The 20322-nt window shown below is 39.6% G+C and overlaps 1 protein-coding gene across 4 annotated transcripts in view; it reads left to right on the top strand.

The window, feature by feature from the left end:
* ankib1a (ankyrin repeat and IBR domain containing 1a) overlaps positions 1 to 14642 on the top strand; it is a 92331-nt gene extending 77689 nt beyond the window's left edge. For 3 of the 4 annotated variants that reach the window (XM_073054478.1, XM_073054476.1, XM_073054477.1), the window contains 3 exons: positions 3488 to 3593; positions 6666 to 6796; positions 11717 to 14642. In XM_073054478.1, coding sequence (XP_072910579.1) covers positions 3488 to 3593; positions 6666 to 6796; positions 11717 to 12439 — 960 coding nt within the window. In that variant the 3' untranslated portion in view covers positions 12440 to 14642. The remainder of the gene's footprint in view (positions 1 to 3487; positions 3594 to 6665; positions 6797 to 11716) is intronic. The other variant, XM_073054479.1, reaches the window with a different exon arrangement.
* Positions 14643 to 20322: the final 5680 nt, after the last annotated feature.

The raw sequence follows: 20322 nt of genomic DNA, 5'->3' as shown, positions 1-20322 counted from the left end.
TCTGAGCCACATACAGCCAATCACTTATTAGTTCACGCTCTGCCTCCCCCACATGTGTAAACGTTCTTGCTCCCTTGACAATTTATGACATTTCTTTCACCCATAATGTCTGGAAAACGGCCTGCAACTTACAGTGAGGGTAGTATATCTAAGATGTCAAGGAAAAGTATTAGCATGGATGAGAAACTGCAAGTGATACGGCTTTAGGAAGCTGGTGAGCGTCAGGTTGATGTTGACGCCTCTTTGAACTTGGCTACATCGACAATTATAAAACATGCAGACAGATAAAAACTTCTGCAACAACAACCTCAAAATTATCATCAACGAAGGTGACTCATTCAAGGAGCTATTTGCTTGAAAAAATGGAAAATAGACTAAATATATGGATGGATGACCAAACAACGAAACATGCCCCTAAGGCACCTGATAATGGAAAACTCAAGAAGCATCTTCAATCAGATTCAGTAAGGCATTTGATAAAGTTCCCCATGCAAGGCTCATTCAGAAAGTAATGAAGCATGGGATCCAAGGAGACCTTGCATTGTGGATCCAAAATTGGCTTTCCTACAGAAGGCAAAGGGTGGTTGTAGATAGTTCATATTCTGCATGGAGGGTGGTGACCAGCAGTGTTCCACAGGGACCTGTTCTTGGACCCATCCTCTTTGTGATTTTTGTAAAATGACATGGATGAGGAAGTAAGTTTACTGATGACACAAAAGTTGGGGGTGTTGTGGATAGTCTGGAGGGTTGTCAGAGGTTACAGCGCAACATCAATAGGATGCAGAACTGGGCTGAGAAGTGGCAGATGGACAGATGAGTGTGAGTGGTTTGTTTCAGAAGGTCAAATTTGAAGACAGAATATAATATTAATGGTAAGACTCTTGGCAGTGTGGAGGATCAGCGAGATCTTGGGGTTCATGTCCATGGAACACTCAAAGCTGCTGCACAGGTTGACAGTGTTGTTAAGAAAGCATACAGTGCATTGACCTTCATCAACTGTGGGATTGAGTTTATGAGCCCCGAGGTAATGTTAAAGCAATATAAGACTAGACCCCACTTGGAGTGCTGTGTTCATTTCTGGTCACTACTACAGGAAGGATGTGGACGCTATAGAAAGAGTGCAGAGGAGATTTACAAGGATGTGGTCTAGATTGGAGAGCATGCCTTATGAGAAGAGGTTGAGTGAACTTGGCTTTTTCTCCTTGGACTGAGACTGAGGATGATAGAGGTGTATCAGATGATGAGAGGCATTGATCATGTGGATAGCCGGAGGCTTTTTCCCAGGGCTGAAATGACTAACATGAGGGGGCATAGTTTTAAGGTGTTTGGAAGTAGCTATAAAGGAGATTCAGAGGTAAGTTTATCACACAGAGTGGTGGAAGCATGGAAGGCACTGCCAGCAAAGGTGGTAGAGGCAGATGCAATAGGATCTTGAAGAGACTCATGGATAGGTACATGGAGTGTTGAAAAATAGAGGGCTATGTGCTAGGGAAATTATAGGCAGTTTCTAGAGTAGGTTACATGGTCGGCACAACATTGTGGGCCGAAGGGCCTGTAATGTGCTGTAGATTTCTATGTTCTAAAAAGAAGAAGAAGATACGTCAGTAATATTCACAGCCAGCAGAGGTTGGTTTGATAGATTTAAACAGCGCAGTAACCTCCATAGCATACGTACCTCTGGTGAAGTGGCTAGTGCAGACAGCAAAAGCCTTAATAACGAAGAGCTTTGAGAACTGACAGAGCGACGCATCCTGGGTGAATCTGAGGACACAGATGGAGATGAGGAAGCACCAGCAAGAAACCTCACCACAAAATTCCTCAGCAGTAGCATCACCACGATCACACAAATCATAGACCAGATCATCGATAATGACCCTGACCAGGAGCGAAGCAATAAGGCAAAGAGCAGTGTTCCTGGTATGATTTCCTGCTACCGAGAACTGCTTCACGAGAGGAAACTTAGGAAAAGGCAGTCAAATCTCAACGTCTACGTGAAGAAGAAGCCAAAGTTAGAGGAGGACCCACAGCCAAGACGTAACCACCACCTGCTTCCTTCTGCTGCTGCTCCATGAATTACTGTGTTTACATTAGATAATACGTCATATATCTTGGGTTTGATTTTCTTTCAGGCACGCATGTCCACTTACATAATGTTATAATGATCCTGCATAGTGCTGATTTACATAGCACTCCACCTCCAAGGAATGCATCCTTAGCGTTAAGCGGGGTCTGAGTGTGTTGGAAGCCGGGTGTAATGTCAATGCTCATTTTTGCATGGTATATGCACGTGCATTTCAATCCTTTTGATCACTCTGTTGAAGTAACAAGACAATAACTGAATGTTTTAATCATTTTGTTTTATTTTTTGCTTCTTACCAATTATTTATTAAATGGATAAAAGCATACTTCACCATGGAAATGAGGCACAGTCAATTTCAATGTATTTTGGGAGTTTGTATTCTCATATATTACTCTAAAATCAATTCACTTCTTAAACTGCTCGTAATACCATAATTGCTTTATGGTTTGTTTCATTAGGTAAGTTCATATGAATTCCAAACATCAAAAAAACAGCAAAATGAACCTGAAATTAAGTAAATATACACATCCATTCTAGTTACCTATACCTGACTAACACTAGTGCGTATGACTAATTGACATACTAAACTGTAATTTTTCTAATATTAAAGCAAAATTTATGGAGTACTTAACCATAAATACTTGAAAGTCAAAGGTTCATGGTGTTTACTGTGCTAATTGATTACAGGAGTAGTGTTGGGATTTCATAATAGAACGATGTCTTTTCAATTAGAAGGGCCCTCACAAACCATTCCCTTCACCTACAATCTCTCACACCATCTAACCCTTCAAAAAAAAAGCACACGTTATCTCTTAGTCACAAAATGTTTGTGTACCCATTAGCTAAATTCAGAATCCACCTCAGCTATGTTGCTGAATGCCGAAAAATGTCTATTGACATTAAATTACCCAGTGTAACACATTTGGAATGAGTATAGTCTGTCAGGAATAGTATAGCGCCCATTAAGGGTTATATTATTCCCCACTGATATGGAGCACTTCTTTATAAAAATGTAGAATATTTGCTTTTGTGAGTAATCAGATAATTCTGATCTTAGCCAATTTCTAGTTTTGTATACTTTGTCTATAATCTGAAGATAAAGCACGTTTGGGTAAAATATTTAAACCAGAACATTCAGATATGGTTTGGTCATGATTTTGAAATTAGTTATTTTGTTTTTCGTGGGTTTTTTTTTAATTTATTTAAAAACAGAAGCAAAATTTGAGGAACACTGCTATATAATTGGTAGATTGAAACATTAAAGTTTCTCTCCATAGACTTGTGAGGTGGAATGAAGTGGTATTTACTAGATGGACAGAAAAATAGACACAACTCTTTATTTTTTTTTAAAAAAGCGCAAAGCTGCTTTACTACTAATGCAATCTTTCTGTTGCTGGTTGTATTTAGGAATATGCTGAATTTCAGTACAGAAGACGGCACAGGCGACGGCGAGATATGCATAGCCTTCGGAGTAACACACCAGATCCTGAAGATCCCAGTGATAATACAATAGGTAACACTGCTAATGCAAGCAAAAATTTCCTGGTTTGTTTTTATATGTGGAGCCTACTAAATTTTGCATGTCAAACATTTTTATATAATTCAATAGCACAGTCATTTTCAAAGTTCACATTGAAGTAACTGTGCTGCTACACTAGAAGCGATGCATTGAATCGGTACCTAGCTCTGGTCTGGACATAAACAGTGGGGTTACAAATTTCACTGACTGTGAAGTTCCCAATTAATTTGACTAGTCTTGACTGACTTCTGGATAAATCTCTAACATATTTAGAATAGAAAGTAAGGGAAATATAAATTATACATTTCAAGTTATTACCAGGTTGACATTTCTGATGTGAATCCTAAGCATTTTTCGTCACCTTCTGTTTGAGATGTTTGTGTGATAATACAGTACTGTTCAAAAGGTACATTTAAAAAATTCTATAATGCAAAGACGCTTTCAAAAATAATCATTTGAAAAGTTTCTAAATATTAAAAGAATTACTATAAACAGCACTAAACAGTAAGAAACTAAATCAAATCAACATTTAGTGTGACCACCCTTTGTCTTTAAAACTGCATTAATACTTTTAGATACAGTGTTCTGCAATTTTATAAGAAAATCAGCTGGTAGGTTGTTCCAAGCAGACTTTGGCTGTCTCACTTGCTTCTGAATCTCTAGGTAATCCCAAGCAGTCTCAGTGATATCAAGATGAGGAAGGATTCTGTGGAGGCCATGCCTCTACATAGCACCATCCAGAGACAGAGAAGCAGTTTCAGCGACAGGTTGCTATCGATGCAATGCTCCTCAGACAGGATGAAGAGGTCAATACTCCCCAATGCCATTAGGCTTTACAATTCAACCGCCAGGAGTAAGATATGTTAAAGTGCCGGGGTTGATTGTATTTAATGTATTTAAGTAAACTACTTAAGAACTTTTAAAAGCTATTATTAATGCTTTTTGAGAGAGTGATTTAGATGCATATCATATTTTTACTGAGTTAAGTATTGTATGTAATTAGTTTTGCTACAACAAGTGTATGGGACATTGGAAAAAATGTTGAATTTCCCCATGGGGATGAATAAAGTATCTATCTATCTATCTATCTGAAAACATATAAAAAGTCTAGGGAGGATTCTAAGACTTTTGGACAGTACTGTAGTTCTGCCTTAACAATTGCTTTTATTACCACTAATTTCAGTGACAATTCTCTTTCATTCTAAGGCTACCAGTCGATTTAGGATGATACAAATTTAACTGGCCCAATTATTTCTGAAGTTGCCATTTAGCACACTAGTAGTGCACTTTTAGACCAAAGTTGTAAATCTAAAGCTACTTGTGTTAGAAGTTGCTTCTCCATAAAACCACAGAATAAAACCTTAAAATGAATAGATAAATTTAAAACACAACTCTGCATCAATCTCTTGTCCACATTACTTTGTGTAATTGCAACAGCAATTGCAAAATGACTTGAGCTTGCTATCTGAAATTTGGTAGTTGTATACATAGGATGGATTCTAGAATGCAAAGGTTTTTAAGGCAGTATCTTAAGTTGCAAAGGAAGGAATTTTTCTTTGGAAAAAATTCTAGATTTTCATCTCTTGTGACAAACTCCGTATTCCTCTTGGAATTGCCCCTGAATAATATAATTTCTGTGCGATTGGACTGATTATAGTTTAAAAAGCGACAGAATTGTGCTAACTCCTCACAAGTAATGACTGGATTTTAGATCCTCTGAGATGCTGATGCCAAATAACTTGAAGCTGTGCGCTCTTTGCACCGTTGACCCCCCCCAATGAGGACGTGCATGGTCCAATTGAGGGTGTGGGTGATTGACTTGGATGTTTTTGTTGTGATCGCAAGACCCTGTTGGATGTTGGTAACGTGGATAACCGCAAGTCACTGGTTCATTGACGAGATCCACAGCAGAGAAGCTGCACGGCCGCGTTGTTTGCACGGATCAGGCCCTCATGCCTCAGTGCCGCCTATCGCAGACACCTGGCAAGGAAATGCCAGAGCTGGTTGTGTGCCACTGGATTCTGTGCTGTGTTGGGGGCTGGCTCCTCCCATCAGTGCTGCTCTCCAGTGTTCGCTTGATGGAAGACGATCTGGATTGCATTCATGCATTCATCTGTGGTTGCATTTGTGCAAGATAAGGATCTGCAGCAGGCTTGTTCTTGCAGAAACGTAACTCCAGGGCTATATTCATGAACTATCAATCCACAGGCCATGCCACTTGGGCTATATTATTATTTTCTTTTTTTTTAAACTGTATGTTTTTTGCTATCATAATTATATGTGTCTGTGTGACTGTTGGTACTATGTATTGTAGCTTGGCTCCAGCGAAACTCTGTTTCATTTGCCTGTATTCGTGTGTATGATTGTATGACAGTTGAACTTGAACTTGAAAACTGAGATTATGAGCACCTGTGGAACCTTGCCTGTGAGAATGTTATAACATGGTTTGAAATATGAGATTCTATTCAATTTAGGAAATGCTAACAATAGTAAAGAGGGTCTTTAAATTTTTTTAAAAATTTTCAACACTTATTTTAATTTATTAAATACAGTATCCCTTTCCTGGGTGGTTGAGACCAGTTTTGAGGTTAATTTAATTGTCTTGCATTAATAGTTGAAAGTCATGACCATGAATTGAGATTAAAGCACTGGCTGCCCTGCTCCTGGAACTGGACGTGGTGTGCAATTTTTAACAATTTATGTTTTAACCAAGAAAAATATTCAGTTATTTTGTATACTAAGCAATCACTTTGATAACTGTTTTGACAATATCTATAAATGTCATTCTGACTTGATAATATCCAACCTCTTCAATTAAAACATAAAATAAGAGAAAATCTGCAGATGCTGGAAATCCGAGCAACACACACAAAATGCTGGAGGAACTCAGCAGGCCAGGCAGCATCTATGGAAAAGAGTACAGTTGACGTTTTGGCCCAAAACTTCGACTACTTTTTTCCACAGATGCTGACCGGCTTGATGAGTTACTCCAGCATTTTGTGTGTGTTGCTCATTTAAAACCAACACTATTGCAGCAAATTCATTTATTTTGATGCTTTATTCTAGATACCCAAGAAGGCAACAGTAGGCGACACGGTACTTCCATGGTGAGTTCAGCATCTATGAGTATTCTGCACAGCTCTTCGCTTCATGACTATACCCCTGTCAGTCATTCTGAGAACCAGGACTCTCTGCAGGTATCTCTCTTGGTGCAAATCTCTATCCTTCAACCATCTTTGCTTTGCTGCATGTTTTAACTAGATTTTAAATAAATACCTTTGGTTTTTATCCAGTTAACAAATGTTCTGTTATAATGTAATTTTTTACAATTAATCAAAAGTTGTGGCTCCGTTTCTAGTGGTTCTCCATTAGTTATCAGGTTATGTGCTTAAATTTAGCTTTGTAAAAAGCAAAGCATTAAATCCGGAGAAATACTGTAAGTTCTCTCCTATTAGATGTTGTCTTTTGGTTGAGAAATTAACCATAGGTCCATCTCTTACCTCAGTACTATAAGGTTGCGCAGTATAGTATAAAAGAACTATGGAATCTTCATCAACAACACCTAAACAGATTATCTGGTCATTATCACATCCTTGATTATGTTACTTGTTGTGCACAAACTGGTTGCTGATGGTCTAATAGTATATACGTCAAAATATATACCATTTCAATGGCTGTATAGCATTTTAGACTCGACCACAGGTTGTTCTGTTTTCAAAGATTTTGTAACATATGAGGAACATTAAGAATTATTTAGTTTTTAAAGTATTTAACATTTTACAACAGTGTTTGAGATCAAGCATTTCAGACATAGAAAGCACAACCCTGGAACAGGCCCTTTGGCCTGCAATGTCTGCAGTGTTTTATCTGAATTAAATAATTTCAAACCTTTTATTTGTTACTACTATAACAGAAACTAATGGTGTAGAACTGTAAACTGAAGATTAGCAATACTTTTTTAATACCTCCATTCTATATAGTATTACTTTCAGCAAGGGATGACATTAAAATCATTTATGAATATGTTCAATTCTTGCCATGTATATAAATACCCAGTGCCAGCAATGAAGTTAAAATGCATACAGATTCACCATCAAATTAATGTTTGGCATGGAGGCTTTTTGAGTTTTTTTCTCATTTATTCCTCAATGAGCTGGGATTTTTTATTTGTTAGACACATGACAATGACTCCTGGTTATTCTCTGCAATGAGGTATACAGCATAAGTTGAGATGCAGTATTTTTACAAAATAAATAATGCATGTCATTAAATGTACATGTTATGTTTGGTATCTCCCTGATAGCCAATCTAAGTTGGAAATTTGCTGTAAAGGTAATGACAATTTCAGTACTGGACAGTACTTGATCAACATTTTGTATTGCTCCACATTCAGCATTTGCAGTCTCTTGTGTTTCCAATGGAAATGAAAATTTTAGGTTATTCTTCCAGAGCAATACTTCAATACTACATGTACTGGTAGAAGGAGGAAATATCTGTTTTTTTAAGGTGAAATAAAACTAAGGGCATAAAAAGTCATGACTGCAAGTGAACTAACCTTGAATTATACAAAATTATGAGGGGTATAGCTAGGGTAAAAGCAAGCAGGCTTTTTCCACTAGGGTTGGGTGAGACTACAGCCAGAGGTCATGGGTTAAGGGTGAAAGGTGAGAAATTTAAGGAGAACATGAGGGGAAACTTCATCACTCAGGGTCGTGAAAGTGTGGAATGAGCTGCCAACAGAAGTGGTACATGCGAGCTTGATTTCAACATTTAAGAAAAGTTTGGATAGGTACATGGAAGGCTATGGTCCCGGTGGAGATTGTAGGCAGTTTAAATGGTTTTGGCATGGACCTGTTGAGCCGAAGGGCCTGTTTCTATGCTGTACTTCTCCATGACTCTTAACATGTATCACTTAACCACCCCACCCCTTAGCATATATAGTTTATACTTTTTATGTGGGGCATCGGTGGTGCAGCCAAAATTTAGTACTCACCTCTAACTGCCATTAAGGTAGTAGTAAATCATCACTTTAAAACCTTGTAAACATACTTCAGAGTGCTATTAGAAAGATGTTTTGGGAGTTAGGCCATGAGACAATAAAAGATAGCAATATTTTTCCAAAACAACACACACAAAATGCTGGAGGAACTCAGAGGCAACATCTATGGAAAACAGTAATCAGTTGTCGTTTCAGACCAATACCCTTCTTCTGAGAAGGAATGGGGAAGACGCCAGAATAAACAAGTGGGGGGAGGGGAAAGAGGCTCACTGGAAGGTGATAGGTGAAGCCAGGTGGGTGAAACAAGTCGAGGACTAAAGAAGAAAGAATCTGATAGGACAGGAGAGGAGAATCTGATGGGAGACAAATTTCCCCCCCCCCCCCCCCCCAAATCCCCTGACCTCTTCTCACCCTGCCTCGGGTGCCCTCCTCCTTCTTTTTCTCCTATTGTCCCTCTCGTCTCCTGTCAGATTCCTTCCTCTCCAGCGTTTACCTTTCCCACCCAGCTGGCTTCACCAATCACCTAGCTCTCTTCCTTCCCCTCCCCCCACCTTCTTATTCCAGCATCTTCCCCCTTCCTTCTTAGTCCTGATGAAGGGTCTCGGCCCGAAATATCGACTGTTTACTCTTTTCCATAGATGCTGTCTGACCTGCTGAGTTCCTCCAGTTTTTGCATATTGCTTTGGATTTCCAGCATCTGCAGACTTTTCATGTGTTTATGAATGTTTCCAATTAAGAATAGTTTATTGTGTGACAGGAACATGCAGGTGGTTGTGTTCCATGATTAGGAAGTTGCTGTAGTAGTCACTTAGGCAAGTAACTTCAGTGTATTTGGCAGACATTGTAAACTGTAGTCATGGAACACCAGTGGTGCGACACCGATAAAGTGGCCTGCTTTGTTCCTGGATGTTTATTTTCCTGTACTGTAGAAAATGTTCATCCAAGCAAGTGGAGAGTTCTATTATACTCCTGTTTTGTAGGTGGGGCTAACTATGGTAGAACTGTTTCTACTGACAGGAGAAGGGACAAAGGGGGGGTTACTGGCTCCTTAAAACCAGTCACTTCAGGCAGATAGAGCTCGTCAGCCATGGTTGGCAGCTCACCTAGGAGAAGGAAAACTGATCTTAAACCTCCACTGCCTTGCGGCTATATCCACTCATAGGGAATGCTTTGAGAGCAAATCCAAATGAAAAATCTGGAGCTGGATTCGCTAAGGCTGTCTTACATTGAGTTCAATGCTGACTGGCAACCCGTGCGGCACTGCTGGTGCCAAACTGTATCGATCTCTGCCATTCCTTTGGGTTCATCAGTTGTGTGGAGAGGGTGGCTTGCTACATGGACAACAGTTTGCTCTCCGTATCATACTGCTCAGGCTCACATACCGAGACAGCTAGGATGCAATATCCATGGTCAACTCTGATCGAGAGAGGCCTCAGCAGCAGTATATGGGGTATCACATGACAAGTCACTCACTGAAGGATACTCAGGTTCTGACTGTTGCCAAAATATTTTCCCTATTTCTTCCTGTGCAGTGTACTTTAATATTTTTGTACCTTTGAATTGTACACCTGTATCTCTAAACCAGTTGTGCAAATTGTGTTGCTGCTGCAGATTGGGTACTATATTGCAATGCTGTGGCCATTTCCGAGGCTTGATTGTCACGGGCAAGATTAGCTGCTTGATGTTCTGGGGTTTGAATGTTTCAAATGGGACAGGGATGGAGGTAAAAGAGGTGGGTGAGTGGAATTGCTAATCGGGGATAGTATTGTAACTGCAGAAAGGGAGGATGTTGTGGAGGGATCATCTGCTTAGTGTAGGTGGAAGTCAGAAACAGGAAGGGAGCAATCTCTGGGAGTATTCTGTAGGACTCACAGTAACCACCAGGACACTGAAAGCAGATAAGTTTGAAAATTTTGGAAAGGTGCAAAAATAAGTTATCATTGGTGACTGTAACTTCCCTAATCTTAATTGGCTCCTCTTTATTGCAAAAGGTTTAAATGGGGCAGAATTTGTTAGATGTGTTTAGGAAGGATTCCTGACACAAAAATGTGGACAGACTGACTAGAGGAGAGGCCGTACTGCTGTTTCATAGAGATCTGATCTGGGACCGTTGCCATTAGTGATTATTATGGATGAGGAAGTGGAGAAGTTGGTTAGTTTGCAAATGACACAAATGTTGGAGGAGTTGTGGTTGTCGAAGGTTATTATAGATTACAACAGGATATATACAGGATGCAGAGTTGGGCAGAGAAGTGGCAGATGGAGTTCGGTCCAGAAAACTGAAGTGGTACACTTTGGAAGATTAAACTTGAAGGTGGAGCACAAGGTTAATGGCAGGATTCTTAGTAGTGTGGAGAAATATACAGGGATCTTGGGTTCAAGTCCATAGATCTATTAAAGTTGCTGTGCAAGGTTGATGGCGTGGTTAAAGTGTATGATTTGCTGGCCTTCATTAGTAGAGAATTGAGTTCAAGTGTTGTGCAATAATGTTCACCTCTATAAAACTGTTTAAACCACACTTAGAACACAGTGTCAATTCTGGTAATCTCATAATATGGAAGCTTTAGAGACAGTGCAGAGGAGATATACCAGCATGAATAAGAGTCCATGTCTTATGAGGAAAGATTGAGTGAACTAGTGCTTTTCTCTTTGGAGTGACAGAGAATGAAAAGTACTTTGGAGAGGCAGAAGTATGAGTGGACATCCAGTACCCTTTTTCCAAGGGCAGCACTGGCCAATACCAGAGAAGAGTTTAGGGATGATATTGGAGGTCGGCTTTTACATAGAGTTATGGTGCGTGTAATACACTGCCATGGTGGTGGTAGAGGCTGATAAAAGACTCCTATAGGCATGACGATGTAAGAAAAATGGAGGGTTGTGGGCTCTCTAGGAGGTAGGGGTTAAATTGATTATGAAGTAGGTTTATATTGGTCAACCCAACATTATATGCCGTTCTACATTTCATGAATTAAATTCTGTTATATCGGCTTCAATGGATTTTAGTCTGCGTGTGTGTGTGTGTCTCTCTCTCTCTCTATATATATATATATATATATATATATAAAATGAAATAATAAAATCTTCATGTAGTAATAGTATGTTTTGCTTTCTTTATTAGGCTTTGAGCTCTCTTGATGATGAAGATCCAAATATCCTGCTAGCTATCCAGCTTTCCCTGCAAGAATCTGCCCTTGCTGTAGGTGGTGAGCCACAAGAATTCCTTAACAACGAACCATCTTTAGGGGCCATTGGTACTTCCTTGCCTTCAAGGCTTGATACAGCTCAGAGAGGCATGGATAGTGCTAGAGCTCTGAGCAATTCTCAGTTAATGGATTTGGATAACAACCTGATGAGACTTAATGTAAACAATGATCCCTACCCTAATACATTTAGTAGCTCCTTTGATGTACATACTAGATACTTTTCATCTCCTGAAGGTACTGATCCCACAGACACAGACCCTGCAATGAATGTAAATCTTCTTGGTAATATCATGGCCTGGTTCCATGATATGAATCCACAGAGCATTGCATTAATTCCTTCGGCATCTTCAGAAACTGACATTGATACACAGCAACTTGGTGGAGAGGAACAGGCGTCAGGCAGAATTGAGATGTTACAGAGCCTTCATGAGGACCATGCATTATTTGAAGCTGCAGTCATGAATGAAGGTAGAGGACCCCAAGTTGATGAAGCCTACTCTTTGGAAAGTACTGATGCTACCAAATCTGAACCAGAATCATCAGGTCTGAGTGACAGCAGGAGTAGAATACTCTTGGATGATGACTCCCAGCAGAATAACTCTTCAAATGAATGGGAAGAACAAATTCATTTAGTATAACTGCAACAAGTAGATTACTCATGGAGTCACTTTCATTGTGTCCCTGTTGTTTAGATCAGCATGAACCTAGGCTGGCACATAGTATAGGAGTGCTGAAGCACCTGTCAATGATAGAGAGAAGTTCTGAGTCCTCCAAAGAATATCTCAGCTAGTTAATCCCACATCGGTTCCTGAATTTTCAATGAAAAGCTTAATTCTTTTAGATCCTTGCTTATCTTTTAATTATACCAACTGGTAATTAAAGGATCTAAAGTAAAATTGCTGATGGTATAAAAGCAGGGAGGCTGTCTTATCCTACGTCATAGGCATCGAGAATTGTACTAAAAGGGAGTCTGTTGGAATACTTCTAAATTGATTGCAAAAGGAAAGTAAGCACTGCCTATTACAAGTGAATTGTGGTGCCAAAATTTAACCAGTTGAAAGCAGTTTAATCCATTGTATTCCGCTTGTGCCTGCACTGGCCAGAACTAATCAAAACTCTTTGGAGCCATCGACTGGAAGTGGCCTGTTTTTGTGGAAGTAGATGCAATTTGGAAGTAAAAGTAGCATGGTTGCTGCGGAGGCGTGGCTTGCGCTTTGATTTGTTAACAGTGGTTGCTGTTTTAAAGTGTTTTATTTAAAGGAATCAGAATTGGAGATTAACAGAGTAGTCTTTTTTGAACTCCCCACTTTACTGTAAGTTTAATTGGAGTCTTTTCATCTGGGGAAGTGCAGGGGGGAGAAGAAAAGTATTGAATTAAATGTACTGTCAGTGCCACTTTGTCTTGAAAAAGACTTGAAATGTAGGCCTAAAATTTGTTAAATGCAAAGCCATCCCTTGTAGGCAAAAAGGTAAAAATCATGTGAAAGCCACAACGATCACTTCAAATGTCTGCCTACTCAGTCTATCATTGTGCCTTGCCTTACCTACATGGTTGGTTGCCACATTTTCAGATCATCAGAATTAAGATCAAACCAATGCACATGACCCTAAATTAATTTATCATTTAATTGTTGCCATTTGCATTTTGGGATGAGAGTTTTGCATTGAATACTGTATTGGATGTGTTTCTGTGGAATTTTGTAGTAAATTTCACAGCATTTTAAATATTTGGTTGTATAATAATATAATCAAGCTTTTTCCAAGTACACAGTCATTGTCTGGAAAAAGAATCTAATTGTGCTAATTTTTATTATAAAAGTTTTTACCCTTAAAAGCATCATACTAGTCTAAATCATCGTTGCTTTTATCAAACTCAAATAATTTCATTCAGTTTTTGAAATTTGGAGTTAAATAAATATAAACAATGTAAAGCCCAAGATTTGTAAGTGGTTTAAGTTTGGAATGTTTTACTTAACTGACTTTTTACTGAGTCACTGTCTGACAAAGTAGTGTTGCATTGAAGTAATTTTGGTTTGATATTGGAAATAAAAAGGATATATATTACATGGCATTGAATATGTATTGCAAAGTTGAGCTATGTAAGAGTGTTGTATATGAAGTTAGTAGTTCTGTGGGGTTTTGGTTATGTAAAACCATTGTTTAATTTGTGGAATTTAAACCATGGTCCATTCTGTGTATTGTTGGCTATGCATGGTCATGAATCATTCAGATTCAAAACTATCTTTTCAGTTACAAGTTTTAAAACTCTTGGATTAATTTGAAAATCTGAAAAAAAAAATCAGAAATATTTTTAAGGAACTGCGGATTTTATAATACTAAAGCCAACTATTAACCTTGAATTATCTTCAAAAGAATTGTTGCTATTTGCACTTTCATAGTACTGTACTTAATACATTCCCACTTTATATAAGGATACAATATTTAGATGTTTGACCAATGCAAAGTGTCATTTAAAACTAACAGTTAAACTGTGCAAAACTGATTGGACATATTGATTTAAATTGAAGTCAGCAAATTAATTAACTTGCTAGTAGGGTCATTCACCTGAATTTGTGAAGTTACGTTTTAAGTTTTGTTTTCTCAAGCTCCTCTAATTCTGTTTTAAATATTGCAGTTATTCCTCTGAGGCCGAATGATAAAATTCACTTCTTATGTTATTGGTTTCAGTGAAAACTGCATTTCCTATATTTACTCCTTATCCTCAAGTATAATTTTCTTTGGTTCAAATGTAATAATATGGAAATGAATGGAGGTTTGATCAACACAATTGTAAATTAATATTTATAATAAATTCAAGTTTCTGGAGTTTTCATAATGAAAGTGTTTAAAGTCTGTTCAACATTATCAAGCTACTTTTGCAACATTGTCAAGCTACAGTGACAGGAGTATTAGAACAACCATAACTGCTTTTTGGCATCTCACCTTGAATTTTTTTTCCACAATGCCAATAAAAGAGAGTTGATGGCATTGTAAGTGAATAATTGCCCACGGACTTGTATTTGAGCAACTGGTCACAAATTTTGTTTAAAATTACACAGATTTCCACAAATTTCTTTGCTCCATTTTAATGCATTTGCATATTGCTGAGTGAAAATAGTCTTTGCAGTCAGCCTTAGTGTCAGAATCTTAATTTATTGTGTATAACTCCTTAAGTATATTCAAGTGATATCTTTATGCATTTTCATTAATACAGCAGAAAATGAATATACAGTAAACATTTAACTGGAATTCTTTTAATTACCTGTATAGGTGAATTTTAAATATCTGAAAACATCAGAGCTGCTAGTTACGTGGCATACACTAGTCCGTTCCAATATAAATTGGGTGCCCTGGTAGTGTAGCAGTTAGCACAAAGCTAATACAGCTTGGGGTGTTGGAATTCAATCCTTCTATCCTCTGTAAGGAGTTTGTATGTCCTCGCCACGGAACGCATGGATTTCTCTGGATGCTTTGGTTTCCTTCCACAGTCTAAAGGCATACTGATTAGTAGGTTAATTGGTCATTGTTCAAATTGTCCCGTGAACGGTCTAGGGTTAAATTGGGGACTGCTGGGCGGCGCGACTCAAAGGGACTTAAGGGCCTACTCCACACTACCTCTAAATAAATAAATCAGAAATCATTTTAAAACTCAAAATGTACCTATTGGGGCATTTGCTTGGAAACTATTGTAAAAGCTTCTCAAACCCACCATTGGATACAATTAACAGAAGCCGTATTTTTGATATGCTGTATGTTTAAACAATTTCAGCATTTTGTTCCTTGCATTAATCATTGCATTTGGTCTTTTGCAATGATTTGGAGAGATTTTGTCAAACAAACATGCACACAGCACATACTCCTGGTGATGACGTCCTTTTTTTCTATTGAACTAACTGATACGAGTCTCAGCTGCTATGGAGATACCACAATTAGCACTTGGTGTTGGTTTTAAAGTCACCCACCAATTTGTAAAGTGGTTCACGGTAAGAGCAAAAATTTTTAGAGTAATGGTCCTTTGGACCACTGAGTCCGTGCTGACCACAAACCAGTTGTTTTTACACAAATCCTACATTAATTACATTTTAATTCTCCCCACATTTTCCTCAACTTACCCTACACTCTATTACTTACCTACACACAAGGGGAAGTTTACAATTGCTAATTAACCTGGCAAAGTGCACATCTCTGGAAGGTGGGAGGAGCACCTGGAGGAAACCACAGCACAGATTGACCAGCATCCCAGCATCTGGTACTATGTATCAGTGACTGTACGAGCTATGCTGCTCCTTCTAAACTCCAGAAAGTTAACTCTTCATAACACTTTATATCAAGACTCAATATCCATGGTTAAGAACTCCCTAGTTTTATCTTGGAATTTTAAATAATTTGGAAAATTGCCAGAATATTGCACATGGAATGCCTTGAATTTGTTCCAGATCAGACCAAGAAGAGATATCAAACCCTTCTTGTTTCCCAGATGCTTGAAGGCACACCCAGTAATACAACTGCATGTGTTTAGGGTAGAGCCTATATCCTAAAATAGTTTTTTCATCAGGAACAGTGAAGAGGAATAATATAGATCGATACAAATAGAATGTGTAATATGATGGAAAAATAAAATTGTTTTAAAGTTAAAGATAAGAAACTGCAATGGAGAAAGGGTATAAGGTCTTGTGGTCGGTGTGAAGAGGGAGAGGAATTTGTGCTGAAGGATGGGAAGAAAAAGTTGTTGAGAGGGGTGTTGCTTTGGAGAGCTGATGAGGAAGATGTGGTTAGAGAAGCCTATTTGGAAGGGGGGAGTTGGCTCACTACAGGAGATGTTTTGTGAAGGGGAGCAAATCAAATTTGAGTTTATTGTTCAGTTCATTGTCATGTGCACAGTACATGCATGCACAGGTACCATGAAAAACTTGCAACAGTATCACAGGCATGTTGCATAAGTGGCATTCACAAGAAAATAAAAACATAACAAAAGAACATAAGATATTATTTACTGAGGTGACCTCCACTGCTTCATTGGGCAGAGTATTCCACAGATCCACCACTCTGGGAAAAACAGTTCCTCCTCACCTCCATCCTAAATTTGCTCCCTTGAATCTTAAGGCTATGTCCCCTAGTTTTAGTCTCACCTACCAACTTTCCTGCTTCTATCTTATCTGTCCCTTTCATAATTTTATATGTTTCTATAAGATCTCCTCTCATTCTTCTGAATTCCAGCGAGTACACTCCCAGGAGATTCAATCTCTCCTTTTAATCTAACTCCCTCATCTCTGGAATCAATCTGACTAACCACCTCTGCATCGCATTCAAAGCCAGTACATCCTCCTTTAAGTAAGGAGAACAGAACTGCATGCAGTGCTCCAGATGCAGCCTCACCAGCACCCTGTGCAGTTGCAGTGTAACCTCCCTGCTCTTAAATTCAATCCCTCTAGCAAGGAAGGCTAACATTCCATTTGCCTTCTTGATAGCCTGCTGCACCTGCAAACCAACCTTTTGTGATTCATGCACAAGCACTCCCAAGTCCCTCTGCACAGCAGCATACTGCAATCTTCTATCATTTAAATAATCTAATCTTACATTTTTCCTTCCAAAGTGGATGACCTCGCATTTACCAACATTGTATTTCATCTGCCAGACTTTTGTGCACTCACTTAATCTATCTATATCTCTCTGCAGACTCGCACAATTTGCTTTCCCACTCAATTTAGTGTCATCAGCAAATTTAGATGCACTATACTTGATTCCCTTCTTCCAGAACATTAATGTATATTGTGAACAGTTGCAAGCCCAGCACTGACCCCTGCAGCACACCGTTTACCATTGATTTCCAACCAGAGAAACACCCATGTATCCCAACACTCTACTTTCTATGGGTTAACCAATCCACTATCCATGCTAATCCCATCAACCCCAACTTTATGCAACCTTATGGTCAAGTCTTTTATGTGGCACTTTATCAAATGCCTTTGGTAAATCCAAGTAAATAATGCTCATTTTTTCCCCTCTATCCACCGCACTCATTATTTCTTCAAAAAACTCAAACAGGACCTGCCTTTGCTGAATCCATGCTGTGTCTGCCTGATGGATCCATTTCTTTTCAAATGGCTCGCTATATCTTCTTTAGTGATAGCTTCAAGCATTTCTGCCTTATTGCACAGGGCCATATCTGAGATAGCACATTCCTTTGTAGGTCCAGTAACGTGCTGTTCAAGAAAGCTATCACATATGCATACTTTGAAGTCCTCCTCAAGACTGCCTAGACCAAATTGATTCACCCAATCTATGTGCAAGTTAAAGCCCCCCACAATAACTACTGTTTCATTCTTACGTGTCTCAGATATTTCTCGGTTTATTGCCTGTGCCTGTGTAATGTTATTATTCGGTGGCTGATAGACGACTCCCACCAGTAATTTTTTCCCCTTTACTATTCCTAATCTCTACCCAGATGGATTAAACATTCTGCTCCTTAGATCTTGTATCGTCTGTCACCATCATACTGATCTCATCCTTAATTAAGAGGGCTACCCCACCTCCCTTACCTTCCTGCCTATCCTTCCGTATTACTTGATACCCTTGGATATTTAATTTGCAGTCCTCCCCACCCTGCAACCATGTCTCTGTAATAACCACTAAATCATATCCCTTTAAACTGATTTGTGCCACAAGTTCACTGACCTTGTTTCAGATGAAGTGTTGTTACACTCATTACACTTTTCAAACAGGGCACCTCTTTTACCCCCTGTTAGAGAGAGAGAGAGCCTGTGGTATGTTGAATTACTGGGTGAGTGAGAGTCTTTGGGGTACTGCAAGTCTGTCTTTATTGATGCTTTGCTGATGGGGGAGGGGAGATTGTTGCTTTGCTGCTGTTTGTGGGAGGGGGAGCTGGTGGGGCTTTGGGGTTCTAACATTTAACTGTCATTCATTCTTTAGGGCACTCCTGTTTTCGTGGATGGTTGTGAAGAAAAAGAATTTCAGGATGTATATTGTATACATTTCTCATTAAATGTACCTTTGAAACTTTGAAATCTAGTAACCTTTGTCTCTTTTGCACTTGACTTCTGCACTCCACCCTTACTTTTCTCTTTTTTAACTTTTGTTTTTACTTTATCCACACTTTACTCTTTTATCTTACCCATACCCCTGTAATCTATTGAACCCGCCCCCTGCTATTTAGTTTAAAGCCCTATCAACAGCCGTCTTTATGCAATTCACCAGGATCCAGGTTCCATCACTGTTCGGGTGGAGCCCATCCCAATTGGACAGCTCCCTCCTTCCCCAATGCTGCTGCCAGTTTCCCATGAATACTAAACATATTGTATACAATTTTTACAAAATTAGAACAAAGAAAAACAAAGGTCATGCAGGGAATATCACTGGAGGGCAATTGAAGCTAACTAGGACAATATTTTGAGGGAAGAATATAAAGCAAGCTGAACTGAGAAGAATTATTGATGGGTGACCTTTCACACCCACCCAATTTTACCTATCATCCAGCTATCCTCTTTCCCCTCTACCCACCTTTTTATTCTGGTGTCTTCTCCCTTCCTTTCCAGTCCTGAAGAAGGTTCTTGGTCCAAAACATTGACTGCTTATTCAGTTCCATAGATGCTGCCTGACCTGCTGAGTTCCTCCAGCAGTCTGAGCATGTTGCTTTATATTTAATACGATGATAGATCTGCTTCAGGCCTCTCTCCTCTACACTCCCCTCTTTTAAACAAAAATTAAATCTCTTTAAATAATTAGTGATTTAGCATCCACTAAGTTGAGAATGCTAGAGATTTGCCCTTTGTGTAAAGAAATTCCTACATGCTGGAGTTGGCTCATCTTGTAAATGTTAGCACGTAAGGTCCTGCAGGCACTGCAGGGGAAGGACGTGATGGACACGGTGGGGTGGTTCCCTGAGCAGACCGTCCAGTTCAACTGGCAAAATGCCTCATCGCCAGACCTCACCAACAGGCACCAAGACCTCGCCTGGCTGGCGGTGAGAGGGGCCCTCCCAGTCCGATCCCTCCTGTACGCCCAGAACGTCGTCTCCACACCCCTCTGCCCACGGGAGGACTGCAGAGAGGAGGAGTCAGTGACCCACCTCTTTGCACACTGGGTTCGCGGAGAAGGTGTGGAGAAGGATGGAAGGGACAGTGTCGAGGTTCATCCCCAGCAGCTGCGTAACAGAGGACTCTCCGATCTACGGGCTGTTCCCGGGGACACACACCGAGACCAACATCCGGTGCCGCTGACAGATCATCAACTTGGTCAAAGACGTTCTTTGGTCGGCCCGAAACTTGATGGTCTATCAGCACATGGAGATGTCCGTGGGGGAATGCTGCCGACTGGCACATTCTCGGCACGTGCTGAGGGACGCACTCAAACTCGGTGCAGCCACCGCAAGGGCCCGGTGGGGAAGGACCACAGTCTAGGGTTCTTCTCCCGCAGGAGTTGAGGGGTTGGGGGTCTACCCCCTGAATGTAAATACGTTAGAACAGAGTGCCACGTGGGTGGCGAAAATTTTGAAAATGTAAAG

This window comes from Hemitrygon akajei, chromosome 8, assembly GCF_048418815.1.
Source record: "Hemitrygon akajei chromosome 8, sHemAka1.3, whole genome shotgun sequence".
Lineage (NCBI taxonomy): Eukaryota > Metazoa > Chordata > Chondrichthyes > Myliobatiformes > Dasyatidae > Hemitrygon > Hemitrygon akajei.
Note: the sequence above shows the minus strand (reverse complement) of the source record. Positions and strands in the feature narration are given on the sequence as shown.